Raw genomic sequence first — 18,982 nt, 5'->3', positions numbered from 1 at the left:
TAGGACTCTCTCCTGAATTCTAGGTATATATCTCCAAATACCCCTAAAGACCTCTGGGCTTTTCCAGTTGGTACATCTGTAAGTGATCTGTAGTTAGGTTCAAATCCTAAGAGTGTGACTTGCGTAACTTACCTCACTCTCAGTTTCCTCAACCGTACAATTGAAATAACATCTATTTTGTGAGGATTCAAAGAAACAATATGTATGTTGCCTAGATCAGAATCAACCATGAGTTCATGGAGGCATTCTCAATAAATGTCATTATTATCATTATGAACACAATAACCTTTGCCAATACCAAAGTATTTCTTAACTGCATCGTAATAAACCCATGCTCTATATAAAGAAGCTGTATTTTTGAATTATGCATTTACTGATGTACTAAAATTATTTAAAATATATTCTACTGTATGTTTTAAGTTTGCATTGAAGTATGCCTACAAACGATTGACAGGGAAAAAAACAGGCATAAGATGGATATCAAAAAATAACATTAATGAGCTGCTAAAGCTAAAATTACAGGAACTTATGAAATTGGTTAAACATAAAAACCATTAAACTGTTTACTGAAGCTTCACAGATATACTGAAGCTAATGAGCATTTCTGCTATTTAAATAAGCCCAAATTGAACACACATTACATGGATACATAATTAGTCATGGCAGTCAAACACACATAGACTTACTTTTAAAGCTCTATTTAGGGAATCTTTTCCATTTGATTTATTTTGTTAATTAAAATATTTTTCAGGATTCATTTATATTTTAATAATATTGTTTTCACCAGTAGTATAATTTACTACTAGCTTTCTATTTGTTTTTATTTATGCCTTAAATGTAGCAAATAGGGACTTATATTAAACATTTTTCTTAATCCCTTTCTTTAATTATTTATGTCACTTGATGATATCATTCAGCATTTTAAAAGGTTCTTTCACTGAGAAGTATATATAGAATATTTCAGTAGCCTTTCTTTTTTCACTGTCTCCTAATTATCAAGAAGTATTAAGCACCCAAATGTGCATAGAATTATGATGATTATGGTCCAAATCAGATTAAAGAATGATCTATTCCTTCCAGGAGTTTGTAGTCTTAAGTAGATGGTATCATTGAATATAAATAAGTAAATCAAAGTACAGCATTTGGGAATCCAACAGAGAATTTGAAAACAATCCCCATATATTTCCTTCAAGGACATTGACCTCCTTGAGGAGATCTCTTCCAGTTAAAATGAAATCAAATCTTCAAGGAGTTTAGGGTTTTAAATAGATGAAATTATTGCAGAGAAAATAAGCAAATCAAGGTGAAGTGCTTGGACAATTTTAATTCTTAATTGATTAGTTGGTCAGTTTAGGAAATGAGAATGGCACTCCCTGTAGAATACAAGTAAAACAAAAGGAGTTGCTACAGGCTAGTATTGACATCCATTTTCTTTTTTCTTTTCCTTTTTTTTTTTTTTTTTTGTATTTAACTTGGGGAGCTTAAACTTGTTCTAAGCATGGAAGGGAGGAGAATTAAATCTGTATTTTCCCACTGCCTGAATTCTACAAGCGTATATAAACTGAACATTATTTAACCATAACAATAAGAAAATTGGAATAGTTAAATCAATCAAATTAACCAAGTGTATATTCTTTCCTAGTCAGTGTGTTTGTCACTATAGAAGTTTTTTTTTTAGAAGCTTTTTTTTTTAAATAAAAGGAAAATATTTGGATTTCCTCCCGCAATGAGCTTTCTCTAATTGTGGAAGTATGATACACAGGAAGAATAATCAAGACAGGATAATATGAGTGCCAAATAAATAGAATGGACAGATATTACATTTTTTTCAACCAAAAAGCATTCATCAAGTTCCTTTTATGTACCAGTTTGTGCTAGATGCTGGGGAAGAAGCTGACTCAGGTATGGTCCTTAAACTCAAGGAGTGGTGGAGGCAAAGCAAATAACTAAAATGAAGTCACATAGTGACTAGGTTAACAGAAAGTGGTTGTGGTTAATTTACCAAAAAGGGGAAAGAAAAGTTTCCACTGGAAGAGTTGACCTAAAGGCTATTTATCTGTAAAGCTGGTCGAGATTAGAATTTGCTGTGGTTTTTCCAATCCCTTCTGCTTCATTTTAGTTCCTTCCCAGTTGTGAAGCTTTAAGAGACCCTTGTTGGACCATTCCTGGCTTTTTCTTGCCCCCACACCAAAGGTCAGTGGCAAGGAGGGCTTTGGAGTCAGAACTAACTGGATTTGAATACCAGCTCTGCCACCCCTTGGCTCTATTTAAGATGGTAATATGTACCTTAAAGAGTTGTTTTGTGGTCTAAATGAGATTATTATATAGAATTGTACAGTATTATACCTGCCTCAAACAGGGGATCAGTAAATATTGATTGTTTTTCTTAATGTTCTTCATTAAGTGAGGATGATATGAGATGTAAGAAGTAACTAGGAGAGTTGCCTTTAGATGAATTGCCAGAACATGGTAACTGATTGGATGTCGAGTTTATTGAAGAGAGAAGATTCAAAGATTATGCTAAGATTTTTAGGATTTATTTCTAGGTACTTTGACAAAGGAGACTAGGAAAAAGCAGAAGTGGAGATTAAAGAGTGATCATGGAGGCAGGTGGAAAATCAGAAAGTGTCGTGTCATTGAAGGCAAGCTAAGGGACATTTATGAGGAAGAAGTGGTCATCTGTTAAATGCTGCTGCAAAATGGAAAAGGCAGTGCCACAATTAAGGTGAGACAAGTGAGGTACCTACCTGCACTTGAGCCTAAGGTTCTGAACATAAAGATCTTCTTAAGTTTTTTTCTTTGGGTGCCTCACCCACCTTACCCCAAGTTTTCCTGAAGCAAGGTAATCACTGAGAAGAGTCATTGGATGTGGCAACCTAGAGCTAATTAATCATTTTAGTGAGAAAAGTTTTAGTGAAGCTTTGGGAGGCAAATGCAGATCTGGAATGGTTTTAAAACGGGAGATACTGTACATGTAGATACATGCTTATAAGAAACAATTCAGAGGGGGTGGATGATAATAGAATATGCAATCTAGGGAGAAAATCCCTAGGTTACCTAAGAAAGATGAGAGGATCAGATTCTAGGACTCATGTGGAGGTACTGGCCTTTGATAAGGAGAGTTTAGTAATTGTTATAAACAAGAAGGAAGAGAGAGAGAGAATGGATACAGATTCAGTAAGTTTGTAGTGTGGACAATGGGAAGACCGGGGAGTTCCCATATAATAACCTCTGCGTTCTTTATGAAATATGAGACAAGGTCTTCTCCTGACAGCAGGGACAAGAAAAAAGAGCTTCATCCATCAAAAGTTTGAGGAGAAGAGGAAAGAAATAGCGGTCACAATGAGTAAAAGACTTGAAAGAGCAAACTTACTAATGTCAATCGAGAGATGGTGAAAGGCCCAGGAGAAGCTTGTGAACTGGGTTTTAGAAGTGATGATTTGGAAGGGACAGTACAACATCCACACTGGAATCTCTAACAGGCAACTACAAGTGCCAGAATAAAAGAGCTCAAGGTTGTGTTTGAAGTCATTTTCATAGAGATGAAGTTAAAGGCACATGACTGGGAAGAGGAAGAGGAGATGAGGAGGTGCCAGACCCCAAGAAGGAAAGTTTAAAGATAAGGAGAGCCTGAATACTGTAGCATTCTGCAAGTCAAAGAAAGAGATTAACATTAATGTGATATAAGTATTGGATGCTACAGGAAGGCAGAAGGGAGGACTGAGGTCACAGAATTTAGGGACCATGGAGACCATGTTTTTATTAAAGGGACAGACTGGAAGGAATAATTGGGTGGTGAAGAAAGAAGGCAGTCAGTATAAATTACCCTAAAATTAGGTAAAGGAAGAAGTTAGAGTGAGAAAAGAGAACCATTCCAAAACTAAAGTTTTTCAAAATAGGATTTGAGAAGAGAGGAGAAATATGAGAAATACAGTATCCTAAGGAGAGTAAGAGATGATATTTGAGGTCCTGAAGAAATGGGAACGTGCACAATAAAGGTTAACTTTTGTGGGGTTTACAGAAGGACAATGATGAATCTTCACTGTGAGTTCCATTGTGTTTGTGAATGGATTGCATATTGATTCAAATACTTAGAGGCAGAAGGGAGATGTGAAGAAAAGCTCATGCCATCCAGAGTTAATATTTTTTTAAACATTAAAAAAAAATTTTTAATGTTATTTTTGAGAGAGAGAGAGAGACAGAGCATGAGCATGGGAGGGGCAGAGAGTGAGGGAGACACAGAATCTGAAGCAGGCTCTAAGCTCTGAGCTGTCAGCACAGAGCCTGATGTGGGGCTCGAACCCATGAACTGTGAGATTTATGACCTGAGCTGAAGTTGGATGCTCAACCGATTGAGCCACCCAGGCGCCCCAGGAATTGATATTTTTAGTGGAAGGCATTCTCTGGTTCTTTCCCTTCCTTACCCCAGATTATTCTATTGAAACAGAACTCTGATATCCTGGCCCTGTAATTAGAATTCATTTGCTCTTGGAGAGATTTTGCTTTCAGCTTTGAATCACTGAGATTATTGCCTCAGCTCACCTTTTTGTTTCATGTGCTTTGGTCCTATTGGCTAATAGGTTATGCAAAATTAAACAACAAGCATATAGATGAATTCATCCATGTTTTCAAAATATCATTTTATTATAAATGTTGAAATTTTTTATCCCCCTATTGTTTTATAGCATATCAAACACTTCAAAGAATACTAATAATCCTTCTTCATTATGATTCCTGTTGTATTGTTTTATTGTTTATGCAGAATTAATTTATATTTATGTACTAAAATATAACATTCTTGACATCTTTTTATAAATACTGAGAAATATACTTGTCATATGCTTGTGGGTTTCTCTTCTACGTATATGACAGCACAGCTACATCAGTTTAATTGACCTTGGCAATCTGCATCTGCTAGTGATGTGTCCCTGAGGGACGGTTTCTGCAATTTTAAGCTGTGGCTTATTGAAGAACTTGTGTGTCACAATACAATTAAGTCTATATAAAAAAATCATTTCATGCATAACATTAAATTGACTAAAAGTTCCTATTTCAAAACCATTTCTTGTTTTAAAGCTACCTCGGAGTGTCTTTGTTTTTTAAATAAGCTCATTCGAACATAGTAGTAATTAAAGCAGAAAATTAACATAAATCTTGAATGTTTGGTATGAATTAAGGATGTTTTCGTTCTTTTTAAAGACTGCATAAAATTCCAGGCACCATATCACTTAACACATTTCTCTCCCATTTGCAGAATAATATAGACTGTGAATAAGCATGTTTTAGGGTTCTTTTTCAAGTTCTTTTTCTGTTCAACTATGGAGCTATTGGGACATATGCTGCAGTCTCCATCAAGATGCAATCTCATGGAAATCCGTGGTAAAAGTGCTCATATCATAACAGAAAATCCCTCTTCCCTCACTCCCGTTATTTTATAAACAAGGAAGAAAAAAAATACAGTCCTTCTATTAATATTCATTTAACACTTCATAGGAAATAGCAAGTAGTTATTTGGTTTGCAAATGTAAATATACATTTTTCATCCACTTATGCTTTCACTCCTTCCAAAGCTAGATAAAGGCAGAACAGAAGATGTGCTTCTGAGATTTATTTTCATTGTATTTCAACTTAAATGTATCAGCAGAGATGTAAGTGAGCTGTGTGTGAGGAGTTCATAGAAGGATAGTTACAATGATGAGGAGGATGAAAGTCTTCCTCGTAAGAAACAGCTAAATAAAAGAACTTCTTTCTGACAAATTATGCATAATATGCACATGGATTTTTTTCACTGAATCCTTGATTTCAGTTCTAAATTGAATACTTTGGAGCTTACAAAATATGGTTAAATAATGGGAATAACTGCTATATCTCAGAAGAGTAATTGAAGTCATAAAAGGTATTATTTGGATCCATAAACTGAGTCAAAGTTTCAATAAATTGATGGATCATCTCCCTCCATTGCTTTCCCTCTATTTTATTGTAAATGCTGAAATACACATATACATACATACACAGATATAGATCATCTACTTAAATATAGAGTCCACTGTGCCAACAGGGAAATGATCCTAATCATTTGATGTTCAAGTTGTAATGAATACTCATTCTTGCATTAGCTGCTCAGTGCTACTGATAGAAAACATTTTTTTTTACCTACTGTAGAATTTTATATTCATATAAATTTGTCCATGCTTTGTTTTTCCAAAGATCCTTTGTAGGTATCAATAAGTCAAAAGATTAGGTATTAAAGTGGAAACAAATGATCTCTATTTTGACTGATGTAAGCTTTGCTGTAATATTTAATAACATCACAACCAACTGCTTAACCTCATTTTTTTTCTATTTATTTTTTAAATCAAACTATGGAGATGCTAAACTTTAAGGCCTCTAAAAAGATTAGGGGGAAAATTGAGTACATAGTTTTTAAAAGTGGGCTGAAATAATTTTCAATACAAAAGAAAAATCCTTTCTATTTTGGCACACGGTATCAGAGAGTTGTTTGATCATTAGTGAGGTTAGTTGGATATCACAAATAATAAAACAATTAAAACAGTTAATATTCAGGCCCAAGTCTTCAAGGTATAAATGAATCAAATATTGAGGAAATAGCATGTTTCAAGAGTAAACATGAGTATGTATGAGTGTGTAGGGACATAAAATAATACATACATAATGGAAAGACCCATGAATAGAATTGTGCTTTTGAATTCACAAATGAATGATCCTAGGTGGCTTATGGTGTTGGTGCTAAATATTTTAAGAATTGCAAGATTTACTTATTAAACTTACAGTAACATCTCCTAACTACTTATTGACTGAGTTAGTGATAGAGCTCTAATAGTAAAGTAAATCATACTATTTACATTTTTAAGTCATAAGAAATTATAAAATGCATTAATCAAGAACTTCAGTTTAATTCAATGAGCATTTATTCAGCACCTATTGTGTATAACGCACTGTATTTAATGGTAAGTTTAACTTTTATGAGGCCTGAAGCTTATATAATTTGAAGATTCTTTTATCTAAAAGAAAAAAATTACAAATTCAAATTTAGGCACAGGGCCTTAAAAAAGGACCATGCAAGTGAGAGAGCCTGAAGCTTAAGCTTCAATAACTTCACAGTATATATGTCTTTGACTCTAATAGCTGCTATGGGAAATCAAAGATAACTAAGGCATAATCCCTACCTTGCTCAAGCTTAGAGTGAAATCTGTGCTAACCTTCAAGGATACTTCTGTAAAAAAATGAGAAAAATGTATAAAAGGGCTTTGATCTCCTGGTGAAATAATTTTGAATTCCTTCTCATTTAAAAATCTTTATTTCAGTTCTCTATATAGAGCAAAGTTGTACCAAAGTCTTGGACAAATAAGGTCATTTCTTATACAGGAGAATTATATTTTACTCTATTTCCCATTACATAAACCATTCAATGATGGTATGTTCCAGTTACCATTATTACAACAGGTTGAACTGACAAGCCATACTCACCATTGACTTTTTTGCAACTCAGATTATCAACAGATGGTAGTGATGATCTGTTATGATGTGGGGAACAAATGATAAAGGTGTCTTTTCATGTGACCTTTAAAGACATTAGAAAAATCTTCTCAAAATGCCATTCTGCATTGAAAATAATTACATGAATATTTAATTTTACTCTCGATGAAAGGTGAAATCACATCAGAGATATAAACAGTATTAGATTTTTGAATAAAAACCTGAGCACAATAGCACTAATCCAGCTGCTCGTTCATTCGTTCATTCATTCACTCATCTACTGAATTGCGTGTCTCTTATGCTACAAGTACTGTACTAGGCTTTGTGGTACAGTACCCAATAGCATGGACACATTGCTATTCTCATGGAACCTACAGTCTTGTAGGGAACACACAAAGTAATTCCTCAATAGTTTTCTAAAATTCTAATATTTTTCAAGTAGAAAAACTACAAAGGTTTATTTTTGTGTCTTATTTTTCCATTTTTATTGAGAAGAAATGGTTTTAGATATCAGAATAACATTTTTTTTAACATTTGCTTATTTTCCTTTAAACTAACTCATTAATTTGTTAAACAACTAACTTTTGTGTTCCAAAATCTTACAGTCTCTTTAGTTTAAGTTGTTATATTCTCTTTTGAATTAAAGACTAGCTCCACAAGTCTGTCTTGAGATGCTGTACTTAAAATCCATGACAGGAAAACCTGGAGAGAACATTTAATCCTAAACACTGGCTCAGTTTGCGCCATTATATATGGTGCTATCAACCTTTATGCCCTTCTCTTGTTGAACCCTTTCTATAACTTACATTCTCTTCCATGATCTCTTCCAAATATCTGGATTATGTGTCTACTCAAAGATTCCTTTACATATTTTTCTTTTTTTTTTTTTATTTGTTTTTAATGTTTATTTTTGAGACAGAAAGAGACAGACAATGAGCGGGGGAGTGGCTGAGAAAGAGGGAGACACAGAATCCAAAGCAGGCTCCAGGCTCCGAGCTGTCAGCACAAAGCCAGACACGGGTCTCGAACTCATGGATCGTGAGATCATGACCTGAGCCAAGTGGGACGCTACACGGACTGAGGCACGCAGGCGCCCCACGTTAGATATTTTTCTTAAAGGAACTCAAAGTCTTCCTTTTCCATGACACTTTTAGATTTACTGGAGCACAGCAAATAACTTAAAATTCTTTAAAGAGCAGTTTCCACAAGGAACCAATGGTAGTGTTTGCATTTGTTGATTTCTATAAAATAAAAAGAAATTGAGGGGCACCTGGGTGGCTCAGTCGGTTAAGCATCCGACTTCAGCTCAGGTCATGATCTGATGGTTGGTGGGTTCCAGCCCCACTTTGGGCTCTGCACTGATGGAGATTCTGTCTCTATCTCTCTCTCTGCCCCTTCCATGCTTGTGCTCTGTCTCTCTCTCTTAAATATAAATAAAACAGTAAAAAAAATTTTTAAAAGAAATTGATGGCTTATGTAGCTATATTGTGGGTCCATCAAATTGCTTAGCATTAGGTGCGAATAATTTGGTGAAAATGTAGAAGGCTTTGTTTTGTTTATAAAATTTCTTGTTGTGAAAGGAGACTGGCCATTCACCCAAATTCACAATATAACTTACATCTGTGACACACAGGAACAAATTTAGGATCTTATGAGTGATATCGTATTTGTGAAAATAATGGTATAGACAAACAAAATTTTAGAAAATTCATTTTATATTCATTTAAAGGGATTTAAATGGATTATATGCACATTCAAACATGTGAAAGGCTGTACTTTCCTTCTTCATGGATCTGTACTTCTTATACATAAATACCAGAGCTGAAGTATTGCCCAAATATGTAGTCTTTAATACCTACCTGTGATGTATACTTTGAATTGGTTAAATCAGTATGCCTTGAATATATTATTAACTCAGATATTTCATTAACTTTCCATTTTTATGGTTCATTAAAACCAGTTGTTTGAGTCCCTAGAACAATAATTAAGTCATAATTTTTTTAATTTTCAAATTATTGTTATGTGATGCACAAATCAGTCATTGCCTCTTATCTTTCACTTTTTTTTTCTTACAGTAAAAGAAGCCTTGAGCCCTCTAAAATTTAACAGATGGAATCTCCCAGAAGTAGATCCAGAAACTATGCAAACCAGTGAACCATGGGTGTTCGCAGGTGGTGATATTGTTGGTGTGGCTAACACTACAGTGGAATCAGTGAATGATGGAAAGCAGGCTTCTTGGTACATTCACAAATATATACAGGTAGGCATTTGCCATCACTTTCAGCCATTTTTTTTCCCAATGGATACATACTTCCTCATTTATTTTTGCTACTCATTCATGACAGCATTTATATATGACATATAATAACCGTATATGAAATACATCATATACGTATATTAAGTTGGATAGAATTTTTTTAACATGGACTAGATAGCAGAACTGTTTAATTGATTGAGAGTTCAGTGTGCATTTCTACAGGGAAATGCCATGAAGTTACTAGTTCTTCTGTTTTCAAAATATTTATTAATGGCTTAAAGACATAGATAATACATTTATCAAATCTGGGTGGTACACAAGATGATAGCAGATAAGATCTATATTCCTAATGATCTTACACAGTCCAGAATACCATGTTGTCTGTCCATTTGAATCAGATGAGTTCCTATCCACTTCCCAAATTATGTACCTAATTGTGTACCAATTATGTACCTAATTGAAAAGAAAACAAGTATTTTATAAATTTCAATTGTAATTTTTCACTATTTAGGTTCATGATACAAATGCAGAATGTAAAAATGATAAAATATAAAGTCAAGCATACTCTTACAGTAACTAGAGGGTCGTGGGGGAAAAAAGCCATAATTACTAGATATCAGTTGTCTTACTTTTTGACAAAATGCTTTGTTTTCTTCTTGCTCTATAATTTAATTAAACACAGATATAGTGATCTCCTTTATATAAAATGTTTCTGGAAAAATTTGCTCTTGTTAATAAAATTCTTCTTTTTTTCCTATTCAGGAAAGACCCCCTATTCATAACATGCTGTCTGCCTCTCTTCTTTCAGTTTCTTTTGTTTGTTTCTCACATGGTAATAAAATTTACTTTGTCTTTAATGTTTCCTTGAATAGTTTTCTTCCACTTTGCCATGACCATTTAGTCTTTTCTGGTTGTCCCCCTGCTTTTTCTGTAATCTGGGCAGGAACTACTTACCTACTAGGTAGAGCCTGGACCCAGTACTGATTATATCATGCTTTTTAGGCTCAATTCACTGACCTATTCCCACCTCAGCCCAGCGTCTCTGAGTAGTGGGACTTGGGATGTTGTGGTCTGGGCATAATGTGGTATCACAGAAATACAGGGCTCTAAGAACGAGTGTAACCAGCCTCTGGGTCATGCATAGAGACAAAAGTGTGATTTAGGAAACAATGTGTTGTGGAGATGACAAATGTAAAATTAATAATGCTCTCCAAATCAGTAGAAGTCAGAAGGAACTAGGCTAGGAAAAAAAAAAAAAAAAAAGGAAAAGGAATGCAATTTAACAGGCAGAAACCTGGAAACCCAAAGCAGAAAAGCTGGTTGTGGCTCCAGCTCCAGTCTCTGGAGCACCTGTACTTTGGAGAGTCCCCATGGCCTCAGACGTACACAGAGGAGCTGTTTGACAGGCTAGGATGGACTCCTAAATTGGCTCCTTTTGCTCTTTCTGTCATAAAACTTATCACCCTGTAGTTCTACTTCCTCATTTTACTTATTGTCACAGTACTCTCAAGGATCCCCATTGCACCTTCTCCTGCATAACTCTCTCATCTGTGTTTCCATCTGTGTTCTTCCATGTTCAGCTGTCCACTGGAAATCTTTACTTGTGTGCTGATGTATATTTCAGACTCACTGGACATCTCCACTTGGTTTCCTACACTTCTCATTCGCTGCTTTAAACTAAATATGTGCTCCCGAACCTGTTCCACCTCCAGTATTTAACATTTCTGGTACCCAGCTTCAAATCCTCTACATCAGTGTTCCTCAGATTTCTATTTTTTTTAATGTTTATTTGTTTTTGTGTGTGTGTGTGTGAGAGAGAGAGAGAGAGAGAGAGAGAGAATATGTATGTGTAGGGGAGGGGTGGAGGGAGAGGGAGACACAGAATCCGAAGCAGGCTCCAGGCTCTGAGCTGTCAGCACAGAGCCCAATGCAGGGCTCGAACTTACAGACCATGATATTATGACCTGAGCGGAAGCCGGTTGCTTCACTGACTGAGCCACCCAGGTACCCCTGTTCAGACTTCTAGATTACTGATTTCTAGATTACTCAGACTAATACAGTTTTCAAATCAATTTCAAAACCAAAATAGGGCTGACATCTTCTTATTTCACTGTGTAATGGCGTTAAAGTAAGCCCTTAAACATGTTATAACATTTACTATATTACATATACAAGAAATATATTAGTAAGGAAGTTTATGAGAGAAGTAGGAAACAACACAGTCTCAGAATAAGAGATACTTCTAAAGAAAATATGGTTGGAAGATGTACACTAGTGTGTTTACACACACACCTTTTTCTTAATATAAAATAACACTGTTGTGTACATCTTTACTTAGGAACTTTTTATCAAATTTTATTTTCCTCTTCTCTCTCTTGTATATCTGGTCAATTCTATCTCTGTAATGACTCTTTCATATGATTATTTTAATTTGCCTGTTTTTGGGGCCGAATACAATTTTTGGTTGACCAGACATCTCACTGACCGATCTGTTAGCTTCTTGAAGAAATGAAAAGAGAGTCAGGAGATGAGAGAGAAGGCTCTTATGCTAGGTTTCAACCTAGTGAATGCATGAATTCAGTTCGCAGAACTAAAAATGATGGGAAGGCAGAGATGCTAAAGAGAATTGAAAGGTAAAATTGAATGAAGGACAGTGCAAAGGGCATGTGTTAATTTTTTTCTAAATATTTAAATCTATTTATAGATTTTAAATTAAAGTACATAGAGAATATTTACTATCTTTGTGATTGTGGTGGTTTTGTACTACTTCACAATTTTCATTCGAAAGGATTTCTAAAGATGTTTTTCTTTTGACTTTACTTTTATCTTTTTACTTCCCTGAATATAATAAATGTGTACTGAAAAAAATGAGCAGTCATTTTACTTAGCTTCTTCTTACCCATAAAAGAAACAGACTTTGAGGTATGATGAAAAAGAAAAGTGCACGTGCTTTAAAAATACATATTGCTAGGAACGATAGTGTTTGAAATATAAAATAAAAAATTCGTGACCGGTAAGAGTTTTGGATTTGGCTGAAGGCTTTAGACTTGTCAAACAAAGTGTTGAATTGCATTTTAAAGATGGAGTAGAAATGGAAGGCAGGTAAAATCTCTGTCAAGTAAAATCAACACTTCCACCTTCCTGCCTGTTGGTTGCAAAGTGCTAAGCAGTGATAAGACTAAAAAGGAACATATAGACAAAGTGAGATTTTTATTTCTCCACACTGTCATTAACTTAGTTCTGGCCTCTATCACCTCTTCAAATTGCCTCCACTTCTTCCCTTGTCAAATCCGATGAGCCTATGCTGCCACCAGGGTCATCTTTCTAGAGTATAAGTTTGATCCTAATTTCCTCATTTAAAACCCTTCAGAAGCTCCTTTTTGCAGTCAAGATAAAGCCCAAACTCCTTAACTTATGATGCCAACTTGAATTTTCCCCAGCACACCAAGATTTCTCCTGAATCTGGGCCTTTCCCCTACTCCACTCATGTCATCTGTCTAGATCCTACCTGTCCTTCAGCCTTTGAGTCCTCCTCTGCTTTCAGAAACACGTTGCTCCTTTGTGTTCTGTAGCGCTGTTTCCTGAGGGAAGCCTGCCTACTGATCTGTCTCTGCACAAGCCAGTGACCATGCTTGTGTATTGTTATGCCCTCAAAATAAAGAGCATATTCATCTATTAAATAGGAGAAATGCATAGAGTGAGATAATTCATTTTAAAGGAATTGAAAGAGGAGTTAAGAAATCTAATGAGTTTGTTATATAAGTTCATTAACACTGTAAATAAATAATGTTTCCTTCAAGTGCAACATTCGTTAAGAAAAATTTTATAATGCCTTAATGTATTCATGAATGAAGGTTTATCACTGCTTGTCTTATGTTTTGTGTTAGTTTGGGAGGAAATGTAACATTAGATAGTATACTTTAAAAATGATTTAATACCCACATTATAGTATTAATTCACGCATACATTTATTGCGATTGGATACTTTGGATTTATTTGTAATATGCTTTTTCAGACACATGCGATTATTTAAAGATATCCTTGTTGGGATTTCAGTAATTCCCATAGTTGTCTGAAGAGAGCTCCACTTAAATTTTTTTAGTTAATTTGACCAGTTACCACTTATTGAGTACCAGCTGCTGGACTCAAGGCACTTGGCTTTGGGAGAGTACCAAAGTGAATAAATGAAGAGAGGTAACAAATACAGCAGCTGGAAATTTAGACTCTGAACTAAACAGACCTGATTTCAAACCCAGTTCTAACAGTTTTGAACCATGTGACCTCAGGCAAGTTACTTCATCACTTCAGGGCATGGTCTTTTCAGGGAAAAATAAACTATTTATTAATAAATGAGTAATGATAATTAGAGTTGTTAAAATGGTATTAGAGAAGAAATATATAATAGGAGATTTTGAATAGAAAAATAGTATAAGATTTTAACAGATGAAGATTTAAAGAAGCTATTTCAGGTAATTATAAAAGCATTTTATCTAGCCATTTATTTATTCATCCATATACATCCAGCTGCCTATCCACATAGTCATTCATGCGTGGAATCATTAATTAATTAATTCATTCATTCATTCAATAAACATTAAAAAAATAGTGCTATCTTCTTTAGATAGTACTCATCAGTAGATTTATAAATGTGAATTAAAACATGAAGCTTGCCATTAAAAATCTCACAGTCTGGTAGGGAAGACAGTTGTGTAAACATACATCTAATACAATATAATAAATGTACTAATAAAAAATGTAATGGCACAGGATGACATAGAAGAGATAATGATTGATTCTCTCTGGATGTGGGTATAGAATGTGGAGTCAGCAAAGGCTTCGCAAAAATCAAGATACAAATAAAGAAGGAGGATAAGAAAACCTGAGTGATTTGAACTACTGGAACTTAAAGGGGCTGCCAGATAAGACTATAGATCCTACTCACTGCCCAGGGGTACTCACAGAACGGGCACTCGACTGAAATCTGACCAAGCTCCACTCACCTAACAATGGTATCTTTTGTGCTGCTTCTATTCAGAGTAAGGAGTGCCTTCCTTGAATTTTCACAAAGGTGCTTTCTGCTTCTTTAAGCCTTGCACCTGTGCAATGGCTTCTTTTAATTTCACCAAAAGGCATTCTGGGTTAGTGGAGTCCCTAAACATAGACAATACGTAGGAAAAATGAGAGAAAAGATCTATAATTATACTGGGGTTAGAACATGATAAGAATGCCCAGTTTAGGATTTTAATCAGGGGTATGTAATGAGGCAGGAATGTGGTAGGAGTTGTTTGCATAAAAAGTGAGAGTGTCAGATCTTGTATTAATACAGAGAAAAACATTTTCCAATTTGTCAACATTTCTCTCTTTAAAAGTCATTATTTTAATATGAAACTTACTTGTCTTTATTTAGTGGTACCAATAAATGATCCAATATGACTTCACCTTTGTTGTTTATAATATTATGATGTTAGGAGTCCAGGCTTATTTGTTTTTTTCTTCTGCTTAAATAAGAATTACTGAATATCTGAGATAATTTTGGTAGTGTACCCAAAGAAAGAGTATGTAACTGAAAGAGTGACTATAGCGACACAAAAAAAATGTGTTTTAAAATTCATTTGCACTTTCACTTGAGTCTTTCCAGTGGATTTGTTTATTTAACCAGTGTGCACGTGTGGGGGTCTGTGTGTATGTATCTGTGTGTATGGGCACATGTATGTGGACAGGTGGATAGATAAAAGTTCTGTACTGGGAAAAAAGGAAATTAGCTGCATAAACTATGACCTTTCTTCTCTAAAGGTGCTTACAACAATGTGAATTCAAGGATTACCAATGTGAAATAGAAAACAAATATATGATATACATGAAGGAAAGCTAAATTTAGTGAAACCAATAAGTACTAAAGTAGTCAAAGACAGAGATCAATGTTAGCTAGAGTTATTAGAGAAGACTCACGAAAGAAGTGGTCCTTGGTTTTTATCCTCCTTGGAACGAACTGTTATATTTACTTGTTAGTTGTAATAATTACTACTATTTGTTTAGCCTCTATTACACATTGTACATTTTTTGGTTACCATGACCCAGGTCATGACTCAGGTCATGATCTCATAATTCATGGGTTTGAGCCCCACATCAAGCTCTACACTGGCAGCGTGGAGCCTGCTTGGGATTCTCTCTCTCCCTCTCTCTCTGTGCCCCTTCCTCTTCCCTGTTCCCATGTGCACATGCTTTCTTTCTCTCTCTGTCTCTCTCTCTCTCTCTCAAAAATAAATAACCATTTAAAAAGTGTATATATACCTTAACCAGAATAAGTGGCTAGAAAAGTTCTAAGATTATTAATATTCCACATCTCCTGACTTCCAGAGAAATAAAAGAGGGACAGTTAGCTCAATTAATATAATTAAACATGTAAATCTAATTGTTAATTGAGGATAAAGATGCAGCATTTTAATTATATAGGTAAATCCAAAACATTCATTAACAATGAATTGGCTAAATCAAATACATTCCTTTAAAAAACAAACATAGGAATATAAAAAAGGTCTCTTATTCTATGAAACAAAAATCAATAATTAGTTGATAAATTTGAAAAAGTCAAAGTGGAAATTGTAAAAAGGATATATACATTGTTAAACATATCATTTTATTTTAAAACATAGATATTTTCTCCTTTTCATTTTTCTTTAAAAAAAAAAAGCAGGGTTGAATTCTTTTGTAGCCAAGGGTTACAGTTCTATCATGTTTCTTGTGTAAACCTATACATAATATACCACCTACAACTTCTAGTTTTGTTTTTTAAAGTGGAGAGCATTACCTTCAAGAAACATACCAAGCAATTTTCTGGATTTTTGTATGGTTGTCTTTTGTCATTTCATTTGTTTAACCCACATCTTATTTGATGCAATGACTTCTTTTTTCATCAACTCCCCTTTATTATATCTTTTGAAAGCATTCAACTTATTTTTCACAGAATTAGCCCCCTTTCTTTTCACATTCCTATAGCTCTTCAATTTATATGATTTTATTTTACATTTATAACCAACACAAATGGGGTGAGGAACATAACAGTGACTCAATAAATACACAACTCAGTGGTGGAATAAGAAGTCCATAGGCACACAGGGTACTCTACCCATTACAAAGATTCAACACTCCTTGTCTTCCCTTTGTATGTCTCACATAGGGAATGGAGAGAAGAAATTAATCCAGTAAGTCTGTTAGATGCAACCAACTTGTTAAGGGAACCTATAAAGTGTCTAAGGTCCTTCTTTACCAAATGTATTTACAAAGTGTCATTATTAATTTACAAAAATGTTACTAATTTACCAAAATACGATTGTTTAGAAGGTTGGGAATTTACTTTGTTTTAGTATTAACATATAAACAAATTTTATTACAAAAAGTAGAGGTACATTGAGTGTATCTCGTCATGGTACATCCCCTACTAAGAACCAACGTGGAAATAGAATACAGGTTAAATTCTTCTAAATTCTAATCCTAGATAAGAGGCTTGTTTTCCCTGAAGTAGTCCTGGTAGTTCTGAGAAGATGATCTTACCAACATAGGACATTTTGTTAAATAAAATTGTTCCAAATATATGGAAACCATCATCTCAAAACCTACTGGTTTGATTACATCATTAGAGCAATCCTTAGCCATGTTATTAATTTAAATTTACTATCCCTTAGATACAACATTAAAACACCACAATATTTATTACTAGTAGTGGAAGGGATCAACTAAATATACATGTTGCTGCAAGGAAAGCACTTGTAGTGGTAAAAAGATAAATATTGAGTGACAAAAGACAAGCGTTATTAGTGGAAGAATAAATATGGAAAGCATAGAAGAAGGGATAGAAATTCAAATAAAGGAAAGAAATTATATAGAGATTCTTCAAATATAGGTAAATAATGAAAAGGAAAAGAAGACCTGGTTTCTTCCAGGTAGAATTCTTTCTGTGAAATTCAAAGACTATGAAGAACTGCAGAGAATAAGAAAGGAGGCATTGGGACATTAAGCATTAAAAACAAAACAAAACAAAACAAAACAAAACAAAACAAAACAAAACAAAAAAACCTTCTGGTTGCTGTGTTTACAAATGACTTTGGGAGTCACTGAATTGAAGTTGAATGGTTACAGAATATTATTTATTCACTGTCACCATTTGAGGTCAGCTTTCATCAACAACAAAAAGTTAATTTTGGTTTAGTTTCAATGGTTCAACTACATATATGAGTTTGTCTATGTGCATCCTCCCAAATGATAGTCTTTTTTTCTTCCTCAAACTTTATCCTTTATTTAATATGCTGTATTCCTATAATAAGAATCTGTGTTAAGGTGCCTGATACTGTTTTGATTTTATTTATGAATCTATGTTATTCCTTCCAGCTTGTCAATTCCCCTTGAAACTAATTCTTGTGGCAGAATAATCTTAGAAGATAGACACAAATATTCTGGCTTCATACTAGGACTAAAATGTCTTTTGTAACCTATAAAATCACAGAGCACAGGTGTCTTTTAAGTTTTACCTTTCTACAGTGTTTTCCAGCTCTACAGTGAGACTTATATGATATTTTAATGAAGATTATAATGAAGTTCTGTAGCAGTTAATGTGATTCTACTCAGTTGTATATAGTATATGGGTACATTTTAAAATAGATGTTTGTAAAATTCTTCAAAACTATCATAAATTCCTTGCATTGATGACCTACTTTTCTACTGCTCGAGGTTTTTGTGTATTTTCTTTTGGTTTGATTGAGGTGTAAAAGAATCAGTAGTTGTTGAGGGAACTAGGTGTCTCAGGGGATTAGTAATGAGATACAGAGCCTTTAACCTCTTGGTCACTAGTTCAAATTTGCCTCAGGTCAAGAGTGACAGAAAGTCATTACCATCTGATGGCAGTTCAATAGGCTATGTGAAATGAATTTGTGATTTCAGTACCTAATGGAGAGAGATCCATGCCAAAATCCCACCATAGAGCGAGTAAGTACAAACTGGTAGTTGTGATTTTAGTTTGAAGAGAAAGGAGGAGTCCAGTCATTGCTAACTATTCCATTTCTTTCTTTGAGCTGTGACTTCTTTCGGTGGATTTGTTGATGGAATGAATGGCATGGGAAAACTAGGCTTGCCCTAGTGTTGGTTTGTGATTTGAGGCCATGAGATGCACATCCATAGGAATCCCTATCTGTCATTGTTGCTAATGAGGTACAATTCAGCATTACTAAATTGACT

At 34.4% G+C, this 18,982-nt stretch overlaps 1 protein-coding gene and 1 long non-coding RNA gene across 11 annotated transcripts in view; one reads left to right on the top strand and one right to left on the bottom strand.

Annotated features, from left to right (window-relative positions):
* Window positions 1-15,884, bottom strand: part of LOC102965059 — a 47,485-nt gene extending 31,601 nt beyond the window's left edge. For 2 of the 7 annotated variants that reach the window (XR_006221725.1, XR_006221722.1), the window contains exons 1-3: window positions 15,704-15,878; window positions 14,755-14,905; window positions 7,489-7,582 (exon numbers count right to left, since the gene is read on the bottom strand). This is a non-coding gene — a long non-coding RNA (uncharacterized LOC102965059). Of the gene's footprint in view, window positions 1-7,187; window positions 7,235-7,488; window positions 7,583-13,262; window positions 13,427-14,754; window positions 14,906-15,703 lie in introns of all 7 variants that reach the window. The other 5 variants (XR_006221727.1, XR_006221724.1, XR_006221726.1 and 2 more) reach the window with 5 other exon arrangements.
* The window catches only part of DPYD (dihydropyrimidine dehydrogenase), an 851,480-nt gene that overhangs the window by 416,893 nt on the left and 415,605 nt on the right, over window positions 1-18,982 (top strand). For all 4 annotated transcript variants that reach the window (XM_042997970.1, XM_042997965.1, XM_042997967.1 and 1 more), the window contains exon 12: window positions 9,573-9,757. In XM_042997970.1, the coding sequence (XP_042853904.1) occupies window positions 9,573-9,757 (185 nt within the window). The remainder of the gene's footprint in view (window positions 1-9,572; window positions 9,758-18,982) is intronic.

Source organism: Panthera tigris, chromosome C1 (genome assembly GCF_018350195.1).
Source record: "Panthera tigris isolate Pti1 chromosome C1, P.tigris_Pti1_mat1.1, whole genome shotgun sequence".
Taxonomy (NCBI): Eukaryota; Metazoa; Chordata; class Mammalia; order Carnivora; family Felidae; genus Panthera; species Panthera tigris.
This window is presented reverse-complemented; position numbering and strand designations above follow the sequence as displayed.